This window comes from Monoraphidium neglectum (genome assembly GCF_000611645.1).
Source record: "Monoraphidium neglectum strain SAG 48.87 unplaced genomic scaffold scaffold00057, whole genome shotgun sequence".
Classification (NCBI taxonomy): Eukaryota; Viridiplantae; Chlorophyta; class Chlorophyceae; order Sphaeropleales; family Selenastraceae; genus Monoraphidium; species Monoraphidium neglectum.
In genome coordinates, this window is record NW_014013571.1 from 1 (window position 1) to 17,665 (window position 17,665).

Consider the following 17,665-nt stretch of genomic DNA (forward strand, 5'->3'; position numbering starts at 1 on the left):
GGGGGGTGGGGGAGCGGGAGGCGGGGAGCAGGAGGCGGGGCGTCAAAGGGCAGAACCAGCAGGTGAACTTTCAACCGTGAAATGGCGTATTTCGATGGGATGGATGGGCCCCAGACATGGTGCGATTGCAATTGGTGTGAAAGGGTTTTTGTCGGCGGAATCAAGCAGTGCGCTGCCGCTCCCAACACCAGTGCAGATGCATTGAGGCCGCGATGGGTATCGCAGGCAAAGGGAGGGTGTGCTGCCTGCCTGCCGTCTCCAGCAGCCCTTGTGCATCGACGCGTGCTTGCGATTGTCGCATGCACGCAACCGCACTGATGGCGGGTAGACACACCTGTAAGGATCAAAGGTTGTCTCCTCCAGCTGCGACACCAACCCTTGGTCAGTGGACAGGTCATGAAGCAGCCTGGCATGCGAGGAAGTGGGTGAGAACACGGCTTAGCAGTGGCAAACCGCGATAATGACTTGCTTTGCATAAACAGGACGTGGCCTGGCTTTGCGCCGCCACGCCACGGTGCTCTTGGCCGCCACGCCACGGTGCTCTTGGCCGCACGCTGGCATGGCAGCCACTCGAGCACGCCGGTGCGGGTGCGGGCGGACGGCGCCTGCGTGTGCATGGCGTGCTGAGGGAAGGCGTGCGGCATGCGCTCGCCCGACGTGGCACCGCCACCCGCGCCGCGCTGTGCCGGCGCCGCACCTGTCGAGGGCCTGCAGCAGGGCGGCGTTGTGGCGGCTCTGGCGCTCCAAGGTGTTGTTTGAGGCCTCGATGGCTGCAATGTCGTCGCGCATGTGGCGCAGCTTGAAGTCAAAAACCTGCGTTGGCAGAGACATGCCGCGGCCGATTCGAAGGGTTGCGGCGGGGCCTTTGAGTTGGGGGATATGCACAAGTTCAGGCGCATGTTGGGTGCACATGCGGGGGGGATGCATTAGTGTGTGACTCGGGCAGCGTTGCCCCACCCATGCGTGCATGCACACGCAAGCACACATGCGCACGCACACACGTGTAGGCGCGCGCGAACACACACACACACACACACACACACGCACACACACATACACACACACACACACACATACACACACACATACACACATCTGCACACATGCTGATGCGCATCCGCACACGCAGTCCACAATCCGCAAACACAACACGGGCGCGTGGAGCATGCCTGCCCCCAATCGTCCTCCTCCTCCCCTGCACCACCCCCAATCAACAACCTTGAGGCTCTCATCCAGATCGTCCAGGATGCCCTGCGTCCGCCGCAGCTGCCCCAGCACACCCTCCACCTGAAGCGTGATCAGCGCGGCGAGGGAGTAAATTGTGGCAACACGTGGGGTGTCGCGGTTGCTTGTGTGTGTATGTGCATGTGTGTGTGGGGGAGAGAGAAAGATTGTGTGAGCTTGTCAGAGCCTTGACTACAGGGTGTGGCCGCCGCCAGTTGAATGAGCCCAAAAGCTGCAGAGTTGCCACCCAACCAGGGGCAACGAGCATGCTGCCATTTGGGGGCTTGAGCTGGGCCGGCCATTTGCTAACGCGGAACCACATCACGGCGCGCAACACGGACAGGGTTGCGATGCAGCACCACGCCGCCAGCAACACCGCTCAGGCAAGGAACCGCGCAGCTCACCAGGGGTCCACTCTCCAGCAACCCGTACACGTTGGCCGCCTCCAGCGCAGCATGCTCGTCCTGGGTTTGGGGCATCAGGCAAGATGACGATGTAACAACACCAGACGACTCAAGAGACCGCATCACCCCCCCCCCACAGTGCCCAACACCAACACACACATGGCAAACAGGAGGCATGCAGGTTCAACGCCTGCGGCAGCAGCGTCGGCCGCATTCGCCGCGCCTGATCCGCGCGCAGCGTCGCGCTCCTTGCCCACCCCGCGCTGCGCGCGAGCCTCTGCGATTTCGCGGCGGCCGCCCCGCTCGGCGCACCTGCAGCCGCGCCGCAAACTCCTCTGGCTCCCCCAGGCCCAGAGCAAACATGCCCAGCAGCTCCTCCAGGTCAGCCTCCTCCTTGGCGCTGACTAGGACGCCAGGGGCATCCCTGCTGCTGATCTGGGGGCGTGCAGATGATGTGATCATCATGTGGGGTTGCGGACAGCGTTGGAACAGCGGGTCAAGAATTGCAAAAGCAGGGCGGAACCAAGGAGGGGGGGACTGCAGGATTTGCTGGGTGGCGGGCAACGGCGCAGCCGCTTCAGCTGCGTCAGCCGAGCCGTCGCGGGTGGCGCGCGGGCCCACCTGCACGGTGCCGGGCGTGACGACCTCCGCAGCAAAGGGCGCGAGGCTGCGGGCCACGAGCTCCCTGTGCGCGCTCCACCACGCGTCCAGGCGGTCCATGGACACGCCCCCCAGACTGGGCAGCACGGCGTCCTGCTGCCTGCGCATGCATGCGGAGCGCAATATCACCCGCATGCCCGCGAGGCGAGGCGCATGCATGCATGCATGCATGCATGCTGCATGCATGCATGCGTGCACACGGAGAGGCAAGACGGGCTGCGGCGCGGAGGGCAGCAGGCATCTGCTGGTTGCGCGAGCTCTACCCTGAACACCAGCACCAGCGACCCGAGCCCCATGCCCGGCAGCCTCACCGCAGCAGCTGTATCGCAAGGCTCATGGCAAACATGGCGTGCTGTGGGTCGGGGGCGATGTACTGGCCCCTGTGCTCCGCCACACTGTGGTGCTGCGCCAGGTGCAGCTCCAGGCGCGCCTGCTGCAGCTGCTGCGCGCCTGGGGTGCCCGCGTCGCCACCAGGGCCATCCTGCTGCTGCTGCTGCTGCTGCTGCTGCTGCTGCTGCTGCTGCTGCTGCTGCTGCTGCTGCTGCTGCTGCTTGGCCCCATCTTTGCCGCCGCCGCGCACGAGGCGCATGTCATGAAGGCATTTGAGGGGGTAGGTCTTGCGGACCTGCAGGCACATGATTCGCATTTTACGGGATGCGTTTGTAATTGCGTAACTGCAGCACGCGCCCTGCTGCGGCATGTGAGCTGTTTGTTGCTCTTCTGTCGCTCGCCACTCGTGCTCACTGTGTTGGATGTGGCTGGGCCGGCAGGCGATCGGGTACGCGGTAAGAGTCTGGTCCTATTTGGCTGGTTGCGCCGCTTCTGCGTACCTCATATGGGGAATCTGGACGCTCGTCCTCTCGCCGCCTGCAGATGTGCAGGGACGTCAGGAACCCGCGGTCTGCAAGCGACCGCTTGACGGAGAATGCCAGCACGCGTCGCTTCGGGGCGCCAGCGTTGTAGGCCTGCGCATGGCAGCGCGGGCGCCGGCGCTATCCGGGTCAAGAGGGGAGGCCGGGTGCTGGGGCAAGCGGTGGTGGCTGCGGCGTTGGGGCAGGCAGTCGGTTGTCGATTGGGTGACGCACGAGCTCGGGTGCATCGGACAGCTGGTGGCCCTGTCGGACCCAGTGCTCGTCTGGACAGGTATGCTGTGCGTAAGGTTCCAATATCCCAAGGGGATGCACAGCAGACCGGCAAGGTCTTGCCTGGACACCATGCATGATCTCTACAGCAGTGCGCCCACACCTTGCCGCCAAGCGACTTCAGCAGCTGTGCCCCTGTTGCATCACTGCTGTGCGTAGCAAATTTCTCCACCTGCATCGATTTGGATAACAGATGTGGCAACTTTTCACAACGCCCGCTGCCTGCAAGGCCCGAGCACCTGCCGACGAACACTTCACCTGGAACGCAGCTATCAACACGGCTTCGTCCTTGAACAGAGGCTCCAGCTCCCGCAGCAGCAGCTTGAAGCTCTCCTCCATTGCTCCTGCTAGCCCAACCAGTCCCACATTATCACCCACCAAGATCACGTTGCTGTGCGTGTGAAAACGGGAATGGTAGTGGGTGCACGAGCGTCTGATCGAGCAATACAGCACCTGCATGTGTATAAGTGTGCCCTCACTGCGTGCCTGGATGGCTCGACGGGCGAGGTCAATAGTGCAGCTGACCGGTTTGCAGTGACACAGGTGCGGCAGTGTATGATATAATACTGTAGGTCGTAGGCATTGTCCAGCCACAGATATTGCACTGCGTTACAAACAGCACCGCCATTTGTGCGACAAGCAAGCCATGAACCCAACCAGGTTACCATCGCACCCACAAACCGCAGGCTAGCTTACGCGGCACTGCTGCTGAGGGCGATACACCCGTGTCATGGTCTCCAGTGAAGGGGAGGCTGCTCCTACAGATGACTAGCCAACAAGCCGAGGCCGCCGATTTTAACAGCGGCAAAAGGAAAACAGAACGCTCGCCGCGGCAAAGCCGCGGCGCCCCACTGCAGCCAAAGCGCCCTGCCCTACAACCCCCCTTGCAAACTGGTGCAAACCGCGCGCGCTGCCAGGTGCAAACCGCGCGCGCTGCCAAGTGCCAGCAAGAAAGTGGTGCGTGGCGGGCAGCCTGCGCGGCCTCCCGGCGCATGGGCCCTCAAAGCTTGCGTGCGAGCCGCTGCGCGCCCGGGTGACGCCCAGCGCACCGGTGTTTTGTCAGTAGATAGGAAAGTTTTTGGGCCGGGTAGCTGACTTCACGCCATTTGGGCTGCCACGCGCACGGAACAAAAACTGGAGGGTGGCCGCTGCCACCCCAGAAGAACCAAAGGCGAGGGGCAGCTGGTGGGACATCAGCTGCCCGCCAGCAGGTGTGGCCTTGGCTGCTAGCCAGCTGCCGCAGCAGCTACGCCTTCGGCGCCCCTCCTCTGGAGCCTGGCCGCTGCACTGACCTGCGGAACATGCAGTGCCTTCTCGCCAAGCCACCCATTCTCATCAGCCCCCTCAGACCGACACCATCCAGGGTGATCATGGCTTGGAGGCACAAGGAGTTTGATGACCCGGCAGTCCTGCCAGACCATGTGGTGGTTCTTGCATTGTCGCGCCGGCTATGCAGGCACAAGCAGAAAAATAAGGCACATGGCTTCTGCCAGCACCGATGATGTGGTCCACGAAATCCATGGCGTTGTGGGACTCTTACTAGGACCAGCTGAGCTCCAGCGTGCCCAGTGGACAGTGCCCGCTCGACGACTACGGTGGTGCTGCTGGACAAGGCTGTTGCATCCATGCAGGGTTAAGCAGACGTTGCGAATGCATAATGTAGATTTTCGTCGCTGACTGCATCGAGGAAAAGCTGCAGAGGGTGTAGACCGACAGTTTGGTGACTTGCGTGGTTCCGAACCCACGCAAGTGATCTCTAGGCACCGAGCGAAGTTCGCAGGAATCATATTCATGTGATTGCAGAGTTTGGACAATCGGCTGGAACCTCGTGACCCCGTCCTCGCCGTCCAAAGCTCTGCAGGCCTGTCTGTACGTACAGGAGGCGCCGAGGCTGCTGTGTACCTACTGTGTGGGGCATATCTGCGCGCGCCTGCGAGCTGTAAAGGGGCCGAAGCGGCCGCTGGCCTGCCTGGCGCCAACCCGCCTGATCCCCGCCTAGCTGCACACCAAAGGGCATGGCCCCCGGTTCAACCCCGTCGCAGTTATACATTGGCCATCCATCTGCAGGGATGAGTTTTGCTGCCAAGGCGGCGAAGGCTGTGGCAGAGCGGGCGGCGCCGCTGGCGGGGACAGCTGCTGTCCTTGCGGCGCAGCCCGTAGCGCAGGCTCGCGAGGCGCACCAGGCGGGCCCGTCGTCAGCGCTGTCCCAAATTGCCCGCATCCAGGTGAGCGGTAGGAGGTTCTTGTGTAGACGACGCTGCGGCGCTAACCCTGTGTGCATGACCACCCCAGCGGCAGCGGCTGGTCCCAAGCTCGCAGAGAGCCTGGCAGGACTTGACCCGCCGGCCTTCGGCGGCGCCTCGGGGCGCCCATCCCATCTCCTGCGCCGCCTCACGCCGGCGACTATCTCAGCACCTGCTGCGCCGGCTCGAACCGCACTGCAACAGGATGAGTTTGAGCTGGTCGACTTTGAGGGCACCAAGCCGATATTCAGCAGGCCGATCTTTGCGGACGACGAGATCACCCTCGCTGCCCAGGCCTTCAGGTGAGAGGCGCCCGCAACAGGTCATCACAACGAAGCAGCGCGTGGCGGAGCAAGGGGATGGCTGCTGCTCCTAGGGGCTCGGGCAAAAGCGTCCGTCGCCTGCGCCGCAGCCACCGGCCGTTCAGCTGCGAGGGCCAGCCGCGGCTCCCCGCAGACCCCGCGCCACTGTCCTGCACGCGCCCATGTTGGTCGCCACGCCGCAACCGTTTCGGCCCGCGGCCGCCCTTGGTGCACAGGACCCTGGTGAGCGTTGAGGACGAGCCCGACACAGACACCAGTGAGGGCGCCATCGCAGACGCCTTCATCGAGGCGCCGCCGTTTGGGCTGCCGGCGTCAGCCGCGCCGCGGCCGGCCCTGGTGGACATCGGCATGCTGGACCTGCGGCAGGAGGAGATGCGGGCCGCGCTGCAGGTCGCCAACAGAGTGGTGAGGACGGAAGCTGCTAGAAGCTGCCGGAGGCGGCAGGGCCGCAGGGTGCGCCTAGCCTCCAGGCCGTCGGTGTGTGCTGACAAGAAAGTCGCGGGCCTGCACAGTAGGACCCTTGGGCGCAGCCGCACGTCGGCCTGCAGACCGGACGCGTCCGACGCGCCCCCCCGGCCCCCGCCCTCCTCCTCTGGCGCCGCTCGCAGCTGCGCCACCCGGGCGTGCAGCGAGAGATGGCCGCGGCGGCGCTCTCAGACCCGGAGGTGCTATCCATTCTGGGGGCGCGCCCAGACCTGGACGGATACCTGGTTGCGCGCGGCTTCGCCGCCCGCGGCCTGCTGCCCGGCGGGGACGGCACTCTGGCAGAGGCGGCCGTGGTGGAGGAGGCAGGGGCGGAGGCCGGCGGCGGCGACGCGGGGGCTGCGGCGCAGGCGCGCGCGGGCGAGCGGGACCCTCTGGCTCAGGCGCTGGCGAATGTGGTCAGGGGACTCGAGTGGACCGGCGCCCGCATCGCCGACCTGCACGCGTGGCTGCGCGGCCGCTTCGCGCCGCCATCCGAGGCGGCGGCGGCCGAGGAGGTCGCGGCGGCAGGGCGCGAGGCGAAGATGGGGACCGCGGCGGCGGCGGGCGAGGGCAGCAGCCGCCGCGAGCGCCGCAGGCCCGACCCCTGGAGGGTCCTGGAGCGGGCGGGCCAGGTGGCGGTGGTGCTGGTGCTCCTCATCCTGTTCAGGCGCGCGGGGCGCGCCTGAGGAGCGCGCTTGCCGCAGCCTGGCCGCCCTGGGCGCTTGAAACGCCGGGCGCCGGGCATGCGCGCCCCCCCCCCCAGCCCCCCGCGTCAGGCTGCACAATCCCTGGCTCTTGCGCCGCTGACTGCCAAGCTTTGCGCCGCGCGTTCCTCCTGAGGATCCCTGAGTCGCAATGCATGCCCTCCCCTTGCTACCTGTTTTGGGTGGCGCGGTGCAACTAGAAGCAAGTGCAGTGGCGCTGCGCAATATGCGCACCCTGGGGCTTCCCGCTTGTGTGTTGTTTCTTTTGGCGCAGCTGCGCGCGGCTGGTGGTGGCCCAAGCTTGATACACATTGGCTCAACACACGGAGGCTTGACTTTTGGGGATCTCGTACAGATTCGACCGGCTTGTTGCCGCGCAGGTCCAGCTTGCCGCAAACGTCGCGTGCAACTGTACCACCTGCATACTGTGTGTGTCATATCTTGGCGAGGTGCGCTGGTGCCATGTGCACCTGGCTGGCAGGCGCTGCTTGAGCCTCTCTTCGTCTCGGCGGCTTCATCGCGTTTGCGGAGGTCGAACAGGCTGTCCAGGCTAGGGGACTGTGACAAGGAGGTGGGGGCTTGGCCCGATGCCCCACCAGCGCAGGCGCTTTTCACCGTCCTGTCGCATTCTGATGCGCTGCTCGCTATTACCCTTGGATTCGATATCATTTTGCGTGCATCATTGCATGCCCGAGGAGCTGGCAGGTTTGCTGCCACCTGGCCTGCCTGTTGCACATATCAATAGGATACGAATTGTTGCCACACCGAGTGGTCTCCCGCTTCAGGAGCCATCCCTGTAGTGATGAGTCATCAGGCACACAATAATCGGGCAGTCTCCCACAACAGCATTGACTCACAACTGATTTACAAATGCAACAGCACTACAGGTTTAAATGGACTATAAATACTGTCTGCACAGCTGACCCAAGCCAAGCATGCTGTTGGCTAAATCTGGCCCCATGTACAAAACCGGCAGCGGCCGCGCGCTGATGACCAGGCTGGACATGCACTGCATGACAGCAACATGTATGTCAAGGCCCCCATGCCAACAATGTCTAAAGCAACTGCTCTCTGATCGTATCTGGGGCTGTGGGTTACACATGCAGCGGGCGGTCAGGCGCCTACTCAAAAGTGACCAGGTAAGTATCAAGCACCAGTGCGGGATGCGCATGCATCCGACCCACCGCAGCGCTTAGTCAGCTTGCCCAACCAGCAGGCGCGTTGTTGTGCCTCAATCCACGCCCGGTTTCAAGTTCTTCAAATGTGGTTTTCATACTCCCCCGGGTGATTGGGCAATGGGTGGGCCGAGGAACGGAAGTCGGCAGGTGCTCAAGTCGGAAAAGCAGACCGTGTGTCACGGTATATAGGGTCGTAGAGCCCTCCCCGAGCACGCTAGCGACACCTATTGGTCTGTCACGTTACATTTGGTGCTCCAGCCGTGATGTGAGTGTCACGGCTAGAGACGTGGGCAGCCTGCGGAAGGCAGGTGGGCACGGGGACCGGGGAGAGCATGGGGTCGTGCCCTTAAATGTCCTTGAAGGGCCCGGTTAGAGACTTAACGACTGAGTTACAGAAGCCGGTGTAACGTCCGTCACGTTACAACTGGTGCTCCAGCCGTGCCCATGCGCGGTCGTCGTCGTCAGCATAGCGATTCCAGCTTCGACGACGACGCTGCAATGGGTTCCGACGGTTCCAAACGCTCTAAGCGCAATTCGGAGGACGGGGGAGGGCAGGTACGAGCGAGGGACGTGCGTGGGCGTGCGAGGTTGCGTTGTTGGGGAAACGCTCGCCCGGACGGAGTGGGGCCAGGGAGGCCCCGGTATCCGCCCGTTGCTGATGCGACCCAACAGTGAGCGCGCAGGGAGCGCGCGTCGGCTGCGCGGAACGCGCTTGCCGACGGTGAGGGAGGAATCCGCTCAGCGGCCTAACCTCCAACGTGCCACCTCACCAACGGCCCTCGACCTACGCGCCGACTGAACGCTCCCTGCCCCTCACCCTGTCCCCTGGGTATGGCTCAGGATGAGGGCGAATCCTCCAAGTCCCCTGCACAGCAGGACGAGATCGACAAGATGGCGGCAGAGCTCGCTGCCGGGCGGGCCAGGCTTGATGCCATGGAAAGCAAGCTGGCTGCCCTGAAAGGGAAGCGGCTGGCGGCCGAGGACGCGGCCGACCGCGCTGCTGCTGCTGCTGACAAGGCCAAGGCGGCCGCTGACCGTCACGCTGCGAAGCCCACCCACCAGTTCCAGGCTTCCCTCCAGAAGGCCATGAACGACAAGGCCGTCGCCGTGGCAGAGTGCGAGAAGCACCGTGCCCGGGCTGATGACGAGGCGGCTGCGCGCCGCGCGGCCGAGGCGGCCCGCGCTGAGGCTGAGGCCAAGGTGGCCCAGCTGCAGGAGACACTGGCTGCGGCAACCGAGTCGGCCGACGGCCGCATGGCGGCGACCGTCGCCGCGCATGACTCCCTGACCACTGTGCTGGCGCAGCTCCAGCGCATCGCAGGTGGGCAGGACGTGTTGGGGGCTTTGCACTCGCTGCTGTCGGGCAAGGGCCCAACCTCCGCTCTGCCGGCCCTGCGAAGTGGGGGTAGTCGTGGCGCCGGGGGCACTGGGGCCGCGGGGGCTAGTGGCTCAGCCCCCGCTGGTGGCGCCGGCGGCGCAAGCGGCTCGGATAATGGGGGTAATGACGGTGGTAACCCACCGGACGGCGGCCCGCCTGGGGGTGGCAACCCGCCTGGTGGCGGTGGTCCGCCGGGCGGTGGTGGTCCGCCGGGCGGCGGTGGCCCACCGGGTGGCGGTGGTCCCCCGGGGGGCGGCCCGCCTGGGGGCGGTGGCCCGCCAGGTGGCGGTGGCGGCCCGCCAGGAGGCGGGGCCCCTCCGCCACCAGGCGGCGGTGGCGGTGCACCTGGGGGCGGGGCTCCTCCGCCGCCCCCTGCTGGTAACCCCGGGGCTGCCCCAAGTGGGGGGCCCCCTAACCTGAATGTGCACCCCTCCATGCTTAACAGACCGCAAGTGTTTACGGGGGATCCGCAGCGGGACACTCCAGTTGAGGACTGGTTGTCGCATGTGCAGGACTTTTTCCAGACAACCTGAACCCCAACGGCAACGGCGCGGGCCCGAGCGGCCGCGACGGCAACGGGGCGGAGTGCGGGTGGTACAACATCAACGACCGCAAGAAGTACTCTCGCCCCAGGGCTCAGCTCCCCAACCCCCGTACCTGCTGGCACTGCCTCAAGGGCGAGCACCAGGCCAAGACCTGCACCAACGCCGTGGCGCAGGGCGCCAAGCTGGTGGCCAGGCCGGCCTAGGGGCGCGCGGGTTCAGCGGCGGATGTGCTGGCTTTGTCGCCGTCTGCAGCCGCCGTGGGCGCTGCGGCGGGCGAGTCGACGTTTGTTGCGGCTGCAGGGGCAGTTCGCAAGGCCCCAGCTGATGTGTCCTTTGTACCGGCTGCGCGCGCCGTGAGCGCGGTAGCGGGCACGCGTTTGCGGAATGCAGCGCGTGCAGGGGCGCATGCCACGCTGGTGGCCACCCGCCAGCCTAATAAGCGAGTGCGGCGTGAGCGCATGCAGAAGGCGCGTCGCTGGCAACAGCGGTCGCGTGCGTTGCTTGCTGGCTTGCGTTGCGCTGCGTTGCAGACTGACGTGGTAACTTCTCATCCGCCGGCACCTGAACCCACACTTCGATTCCAGTTGAGGCCAGACTGTTTTCGGGCCATTGAAAAGGCAGTAGGCAAACCGTTTACACAAGAAGTGTACGAAGGGTCCTATGAGCCGTTGGTTCTGCCTGGGCCGCCGGGGAGCGTGCCCGCACAAGCAGAGCATGTGTGGATCCACCCTCCAGCTGGCAAAACTGCAGAGGCAATGTCGCGGTACCTTGCACGCAAACGGGCAGATCCAAATGTTTCAGCATGTGTGCTGGTGCCAGGGGGGCACGAGCATAAGGAGGTACAAAAAACACTTGCGGGAATGCAGTTGCTGCACACATTCAAACGGGGTGATCGTGTGCTGTGCGGTCGGACAGCCGCGGGCGCCCGCCTCACAGTGGCGGCACCGCATAAGCTGCAAGTGTACTATGACCCCCCTGGATCCGAGGCGAAACCGCGAGCGGCGGCGTCGCCCAAGCACACAGCGGATAAAGGCAGTTCGCCAGTGCTGTTGCAGCATGGCGCTCCTCGCCTGATTTTAGAAGGCAAGGCCGCGGGCGTGCGGGCCATGATTGCCTTTGATACGGGAGCGTCGCACTGTTTTGTGAGCCAAGCCTGGGCGCAGCAGCACGGCGTGGCAGTGACGCCGTTAGCTGACAAGGTTGTGCTCGCTGACGGCTCCCCTGTACAAGCGCAGGGCACCTGCGTTGTCAGATTGCAAATGGGAGAGTTTATGAGTAGGATACAGGCCTACGTAATGCCCTTGGCAGAGGAGCACGATGTACTCCTGGGCATGAACTGGCTGCGGGCGTATAACGCTGTTATTGACTGCTCGGCCAGATTGGTGCGTTTGCGGCGCGGCCGGCGCACACTCTCCCTCTTGCAGTTCCCTCCTGATCCTGTGCAAGCTCCGGATGCGCCGGTGCTGTCGGCTGCGCAGGCTCGGCGCGCGTTGCGCAGCGGCGCAGAGGCGTACCTTTGTGTCATCAAGGGACCGCCCGCCGAGGGCTTGGATGAGGAAACGTGGCCTGATCAGCCTGCGGTGCAACCGGGCGCACAAGATGCGGAGTTGGCAGCACTGCTTGATGAGTACAAAGATGTGTTCCCTGCAGACCTGCCGGCTGGCTTGCCGCCAGAGCGAGGAGAGGGGCACACAATTGTGCTTGAGCCCGGGGCTGCACCGCCCTGCAAGCAGTTGTATAGGCTGTCAAGAGATGAAATGGAGGAATTGCAACGGCAAATCAAGAATTTGCTGGCCAAAGGGTTCATTGAGCCGAGCGACTCACCCTTTGGAGCACCCCTGCTGTTTGTGAAAAAGAAGGATGGTGGGTTCAGGATGGTGCTTGATTACCGCGCCTTGAACAACATCACCATCAAGAATAAGTACCGGTTGCCACGAATTGAGGACCTGTTGGACCGAGTCGCAGGACATCAGTGGTTCAGTGGGCTGGATCTGGCCAGTGGATACTGGCAGATCAGGATCAAGGAGGAGGATGTGCCCAAGACAGCGTTCAGGACGCAGTTGGGCCTCTTCCAGTGGCGAGTGCTGCCAATGGGCATCACCAATGCCCCCAGCACGTTCCAGCGCGTCATGAACAACGTGTTCAGAGGATTGCTGAATGAGGCTGTTCTGGTGTACCTGGATGACCTGCTGGTCATTGGCAGAACTCGGGCGGAGCATATGGCAAACCTGCGGGCAGTCTTGCAGAGGTTGCGGGAGGCCAAGCTGTATTGCCGGCTCAACAAGTGTCATTTCATGCAGCAGGAGGTGGATTTTTTGGGCTTCGTGGTGGGCAAGGATGGGCTCAAGGTTGATCCCAAAAAGGTGCGGGCGGTGGCTGAGTGGCCAGCCCCCACAACTGTCCACCACCTCAGGTCGTTCCTGGGGTTGAGCAACTACTTCAGGCGCTTCCTGGTGGGTTACGCGAAATTGATAGCACCGCTGACGCGGCTGCTTAAAAAGGACGCACCTTGGGAATGGACGCCCGAGTGCGCGGCGGCATTCCACCAGGTGAAACACATGCTGGTCAGCGCTCCAGTGTTGAGGCTGCCAGACCTGGACAAACCATTTGTGGTGGTGTGTGATGCATCCAATGTGAGTTTGGGCGCATGCCTCATGCAGGATGATCACCCCATCGCATTTGAAAGCGTCAAGCTGAAGCCCAATGAGATGAACTACCATGCGGGCGAGAAGGAGCTCCTGGCAGTGGTGCATGCGCTGCGCGTGTGGCGTTGCTATTTGAGCGGCGCACGACAGTTCACGGTGGTGACGGATCACAACCCCAACACCACCTTTGACACCAAAACGACCCTGTCAGATCGCCAGGCCCGCTGGGTGGAATTGCTCTCACGGTTCAACTTTGTGTGGAAGTACATCCCCGGCCGCACGAATGTGGCGGATCCGTTGTCCCGCAGGCCGGATGTGCAGCTGATGGCTCTGACTCGTGCTGCGACGCGGGCGGGTGCGCCGGCGCCGACGGCCGAGGAGCCGCCGCACAAAAATCGCCGAGGGAAGCGCCGCTCGCGCGATCAGTTGCAGGAACCTGCAGAGCATGAACGTGCGGCAGCTGAGGGACCAGCTGGCCGACCGCGCAGGGAGCGCGCAGGCATCAATCGGTTTGCGCTGTACCCCGGAGAGGACGCGCAGTGGGACCGGCTCGCAGGGAGCGAGCCTGACCCTGTGGTACCTTCTCCTGGTCGGCAGCCAGCCGACGGGCAGGCGGAAAGCTTGCCTGGAAATGCCCAGAAAGGGGCCCTGTCTGGTAAACGGCGCGCAAGGGGCACGCCGCAGACAGTTCAAGCCCCCAAAGCCAAGCGCATGCGTAGGGCGAGCGCGTCCCTACCTCAGTCAACGCAGGGCACCGCGGAAGCGGCTGCACCTACCTTGGTTGAGCGCATCCGCGAGGGCTATGCCACAGATAAGTGGTTCAAAGAGTATCAACGCCTCCATCGTCCTGTGCTGGACGAGTCCACGCAATTGTATCTGCGAGGGACGGCGGTGATTGTGCCAGACTGCTCAGGGCTGCGTGCAGACGTGCTGCGGCAGATGCACGACGACCCTCTGTATGGGCATCTGGGCACAGCAAAGACGCTTGCTGCGGTGCAGCGTGCGTATTGGTGGCCGAACGTGAGTGGGTTTGTGAAGGAGTACTGCAGAGCTTGCGACGCATGTCTGCGCAACAAGCCTGAGCAGGCGCGGCCCGCCGGCTTGCTGCAGTCCCTGCCCATTCCACCTGGACCCTGGCACAGTGTCAGTACGGACCTGATTGTGCATCTGCCATGCACAGCCCGGGGCAAGGATGCTATTGCAGTCTTCGTGGACAGGCTCACGAAGATGGTGCATTTTGCTGCCACCACAACGGAATTAGACACGATGGGATATGCTCACCTGTTTGTTGAGCATGTGGTGAGGCTCCACGGTCTCCCCAGTGAGATCATCTCAGATCGTGGTCCCCAGTTCTCTAGCCAGCTCTGGAAAAGCATATGTGGCCTGCTGAAGGTTAACACGAAGTTATCTTCAGCCTATCACCCTCAGACTGATGGGCAAACTGAACGAGCTAACAGGGTGCTGGAAGAAATGCTGCGTGCCTACGTTGGGCCGCTGCAAGATGACTGGGATTTGCTGCTGCCTATGGCTGAATTTGCGGTAAACTCTGCCTGGCACGAGAGCGTGCAGGAGACGCCGTTTTACCTGAACTTTGGGCGTCACCCCGTCACTCCAGCCACTCACGGCTTGCCGGCGGCGAAGCACCCCGCGGCCGTGGAGCTCACGACGCGCATTCACTCCAGTGTGGAGCGCGCGAAGCGGTTGCTGCAAAGTGCGCAGAACCGTCAGAAACAGTTTGCCGATGCTCGCAGGCGCGAGCGCTCATTTGCGGTGGGGGAGAAGGTACTCCTCAGCACCAAGCACATAAGGTTGCGCACGCCGGGCACACAAAAGCTGATGCCACTGTTTGTTGGCCCCTTCACGATAGTCAAGCGGGTTGGAGGCCTGGCTTATCAGCTGGAACTGCCCACAGCCCTCAAGCGGCTGCACAATGTGTTCCATGTGTCACTGCTGCGTCCGTACCACACGCCAGCAGACCGCCAACCTGTTGAGCCAATGCCCTTGCTTCTGGATGAGGGGGGTGATTGGTACGAAGTGGAAGATGTGTTGCAGCATCGCATCACAAAGGGGCGAAGCCCCCGCCTCCAATACCTGATCAAGTGGAAAGGGTTTGGAGCTGATCACAATGAGTGGCGCAGTGAGCGCGACTTGACTGAGTCCGCGGTGGACTCGTACTGGGAGCGGCAAGCGGAGCCGCGTCCCGCACCGCGTCGCAGGGCGGCGTCCTCAGCTGTAGCGCTGAGTGCCCTGGCGCTGTACTTGCTGAGGGAGCAAGTGTTGGCCACAGGCACTGCCTTGCCGCCCCACAACTAGCCTGTCAGCGAGGACGCTGAAGCTAAGGGGGTAGGAGTGTCACGGCTAGAGACGTGGGCAGCCTGCGGAAGGCAGGTGGGCACGGGGACCCGGGAGAGCATGGGGTCGTGCCCTTAAATGTCCTTGAAGGGCCCGGTTAGAGACTTAACGACTGAGTTACAGAAGCCGGTGTAACGTCCGTCACGTTACACCGTGTCCGCAACATTGCGAAGCAACCACCCGCACTCAGATTCCATTCGTCAATACAGATCATCAATGCATGCAGTAGGTGCTGAAACTCGTCAGGGGGTGCGTGACCAAGCGCGCCCATGGCACCACCACAAAGGGCCGGGACCGCGAAGGCATCCGAGCCAGAAACATGGGCGAGGGAGTTCAGGCGCCAAAAGCAACCTCGCATCATGTGGTGCACGCACATCACAACGCACAAAACACATGAGAAAGGTTGGGTGGGCACAGGGACATACCCAGCGATGGATGGGTGCGCCAAATCCAGGCCAGTAGTGCCTCTCAGACCTGCACCAAACATCGTTGCTCGCCAGGCATCGACACCATGCTGCAGCTCGCATGCGGTGAATGCCGTGAGCACTGCAAAGGTTGATTCCGCCGTCCCGCCCCTGGCAGCACAATTCACAGCCGTGTGAGTGCCCGTTCCGTTGCCCAACCTGGGCGCCGCCCCATCCGCAGCCTGGTTGGCCAAACAGCACGTGTCGTAGCAGCAGTGCTCGGCAGCTGAAACTGCTGTTGTCCCCATGCATGTCGGAAGGCAAGCTCATGAGGGGATGGGCTAGAGCGCCCGAGGGCACTCACAGAACGAGTTGTCACGGGAAGACCACGTGGGCCCGTGCACCTGCCGTGGCTTTGCCGTGGACATCCGTGGCTTTACCGTGGCTTGACCGTGTACCCCGTGAACGGACTCCCGTGTCACCCGTGACAGATTTCCCGTGACCAGTCACGGCTGCCACGGATGTCACGGCCGTCACGGATGCACGGGGTCACGGTAATACCACGGATTAGTCACGGCTGTCACGGCCCCGTGCCTGCCACGGGAGTCCTGTCACGGGGTACACGGATGCACGGGGTCACGGTATTACCACGGATGTGTCACGGCTGTCACGGCCCCGTGCCTGCCACGGGAGTCCATTCACGGGGTACACGGATGCACGGGGTCACGGCTGGGACCCGGATTAGCCACGGGGAAGCAACGTGGGTGCGCCGCCGGCGGCACAGGCACGCAACACGCCGCTGAGCAACAAGGCTGCAACATCCCAACGGGGACCAACACGTTCCAGCACAGCTCCCGCAACAAAGGCGGGTAATGCCTGCATGACCATGTGCAAGTAAACGTGGAACTCATGCTTGCATTGCGTCTACTTCCTAAGCAATGATCGGCAAGTCCTAGCTCATGAGCGTGAGCCACAAGACACATCCCACAACCATTGGTGCATGGGCTTCGTATGCCACCAACAAAATGCGTGCAGGGTCTATGAGACATGCACTGCACAAACGCGTTGAAGAGTGGCACAAACTCACAGCCGCTTGGGTTGCCTCACACGAACCGTGGGCGCCTTATGTACACAGGGATACCTTCAAACCTGTACGTGCACACGAGATGGTTGCAAAATGGATGTGTGCATGTGTGTGTGTGTGGGGGGGGGGAGCGAGCGTGCGTTGAGTACCGCAAGAATATGCTGAGACCTGAGCTTGATAGTGGGTGCGGTGTGCGCACACATGCACACGCGCACACCACGGACGTGCACATTGCAATTTGCTTGATTCAAAGAGAACGTGAGGAGGTGAAGCTGTGAGAGAAGATATGAGGGGTGAGGCTGGCGATGCCATCCCAGGGCGATGCAGTATCATGCACAAGCGCACACCCCTACAGTCGGCAACCCGCACCTTGTATTCTGGAAAAAAATGCTGTTGAGTAAGGCCAGCCACAGTGTGTCAGCGCCGCCATCGCTCAAGGGTCGGAGAGTATTGCAACCATCATAATAGGCTGCACATATTGAGTTGGCGTTGCATCATTTGCTGCCACCGGCGGCCAGGTGGCCACCTGCAGTGCGAGAATTGGAGGGTTCTGCGGTGTACAAGGGGGACGCGGCCGCGAGCTGCTGGCAAGAAGAACGCAGGGGCGCTGCCTGCCAGCCCTGCCAGCCCTGTCTCCTGGCACCAGCCTCCTCACGCCATTGCCAGCGCGCTACAACCCGCCCGTTGTGTTCACCAAGGGCTGCGGCATGCATGGGCCCAGCTCACTTGCGTGCGGACGTCGTGCTTCGCAACTGTGCCCCACGAATCGCCAGCCTCCCACCAGCATGGGCGGCCGCCATCAGCGCGGCCCAGGCTTGACGCCTCCTAATGACGGTGCCAACACATCTGACCTTGAAACCTGCACCGCGCAAAATGGGGGGGGGGGAGGGGGTGTCGGCGGGGTACAAGGGGGA

The 17,665-nt window shown here is 63.0% G+C and overlaps 3 protein-coding genes across 3 annotated transcripts; 2 read left to right on the plus strand and 1 right to left on the minus strand.

Annotated features, from left to right (window-relative positions):
* Positions 1 to 438: 438 nt before the first annotated feature.
* On the minus strand, positions 439 to 3,769 carry MNEG_0670 (Exocyst complex component SEC3B; the record flags this gene model as incomplete). The annotated part of the gene is made up of 9 exons (XM_014050840.1): positions 439 to 490; positions 698 to 813; positions 1,216 to 1,287; positions 1,629 to 1,688; positions 1,941 to 2,063; positions 2,250 to 2,388; positions 2,600 to 2,913; positions 3,534 to 3,602; positions 3,689 to 3,769. 9 exons carry the CDS (start codon positions 3,767 to 3,769, stop codon positions 439 to 441), a joined length of 1,026 nt encoding a protein of 341 aa, XP_013906294.1.
* Positions 3,770 to 5,499: 1,730 nt separating this feature from the next.
* MNEG_0671 (hypothetical protein) lies at positions 5,500 to 7,147 on the plus strand (the record flags this gene model as incomplete). The annotated part of the gene is made up of 4 exons (XM_014050841.1): positions 5,500 to 5,655; positions 5,878 to 5,975; positions 6,212 to 6,401; positions 6,605 to 7,147. The coding sequence occupies 4 exons, from the start codon at positions 5,500 to 5,502 to the stop codon at positions 7,145 to 7,147; spliced, it is 987 nt and encodes a 328-aa protein (XP_013906295.1).
* A 2,027-nt stretch (positions 7,148 to 9,174) lies between these two features.
* Positions 9,175 to 10,469, plus strand: MNEG_0672 (hypothetical protein; the record flags this gene model as incomplete). Its single annotated transcript, XM_014050842.1, has 2 exons — positions 9,175 to 10,120; positions 10,246 to 10,469. The coding sequence occupies 2 exons, from the start codon at positions 9,175 to 9,177 to the stop codon at positions 10,467 to 10,469; spliced, it is 1,170 nt and encodes a 389-aa protein (XP_013906296.1).
* Between the last annotated feature and the right edge of the window lie 7,196 nt (positions 10,470 to 17,665).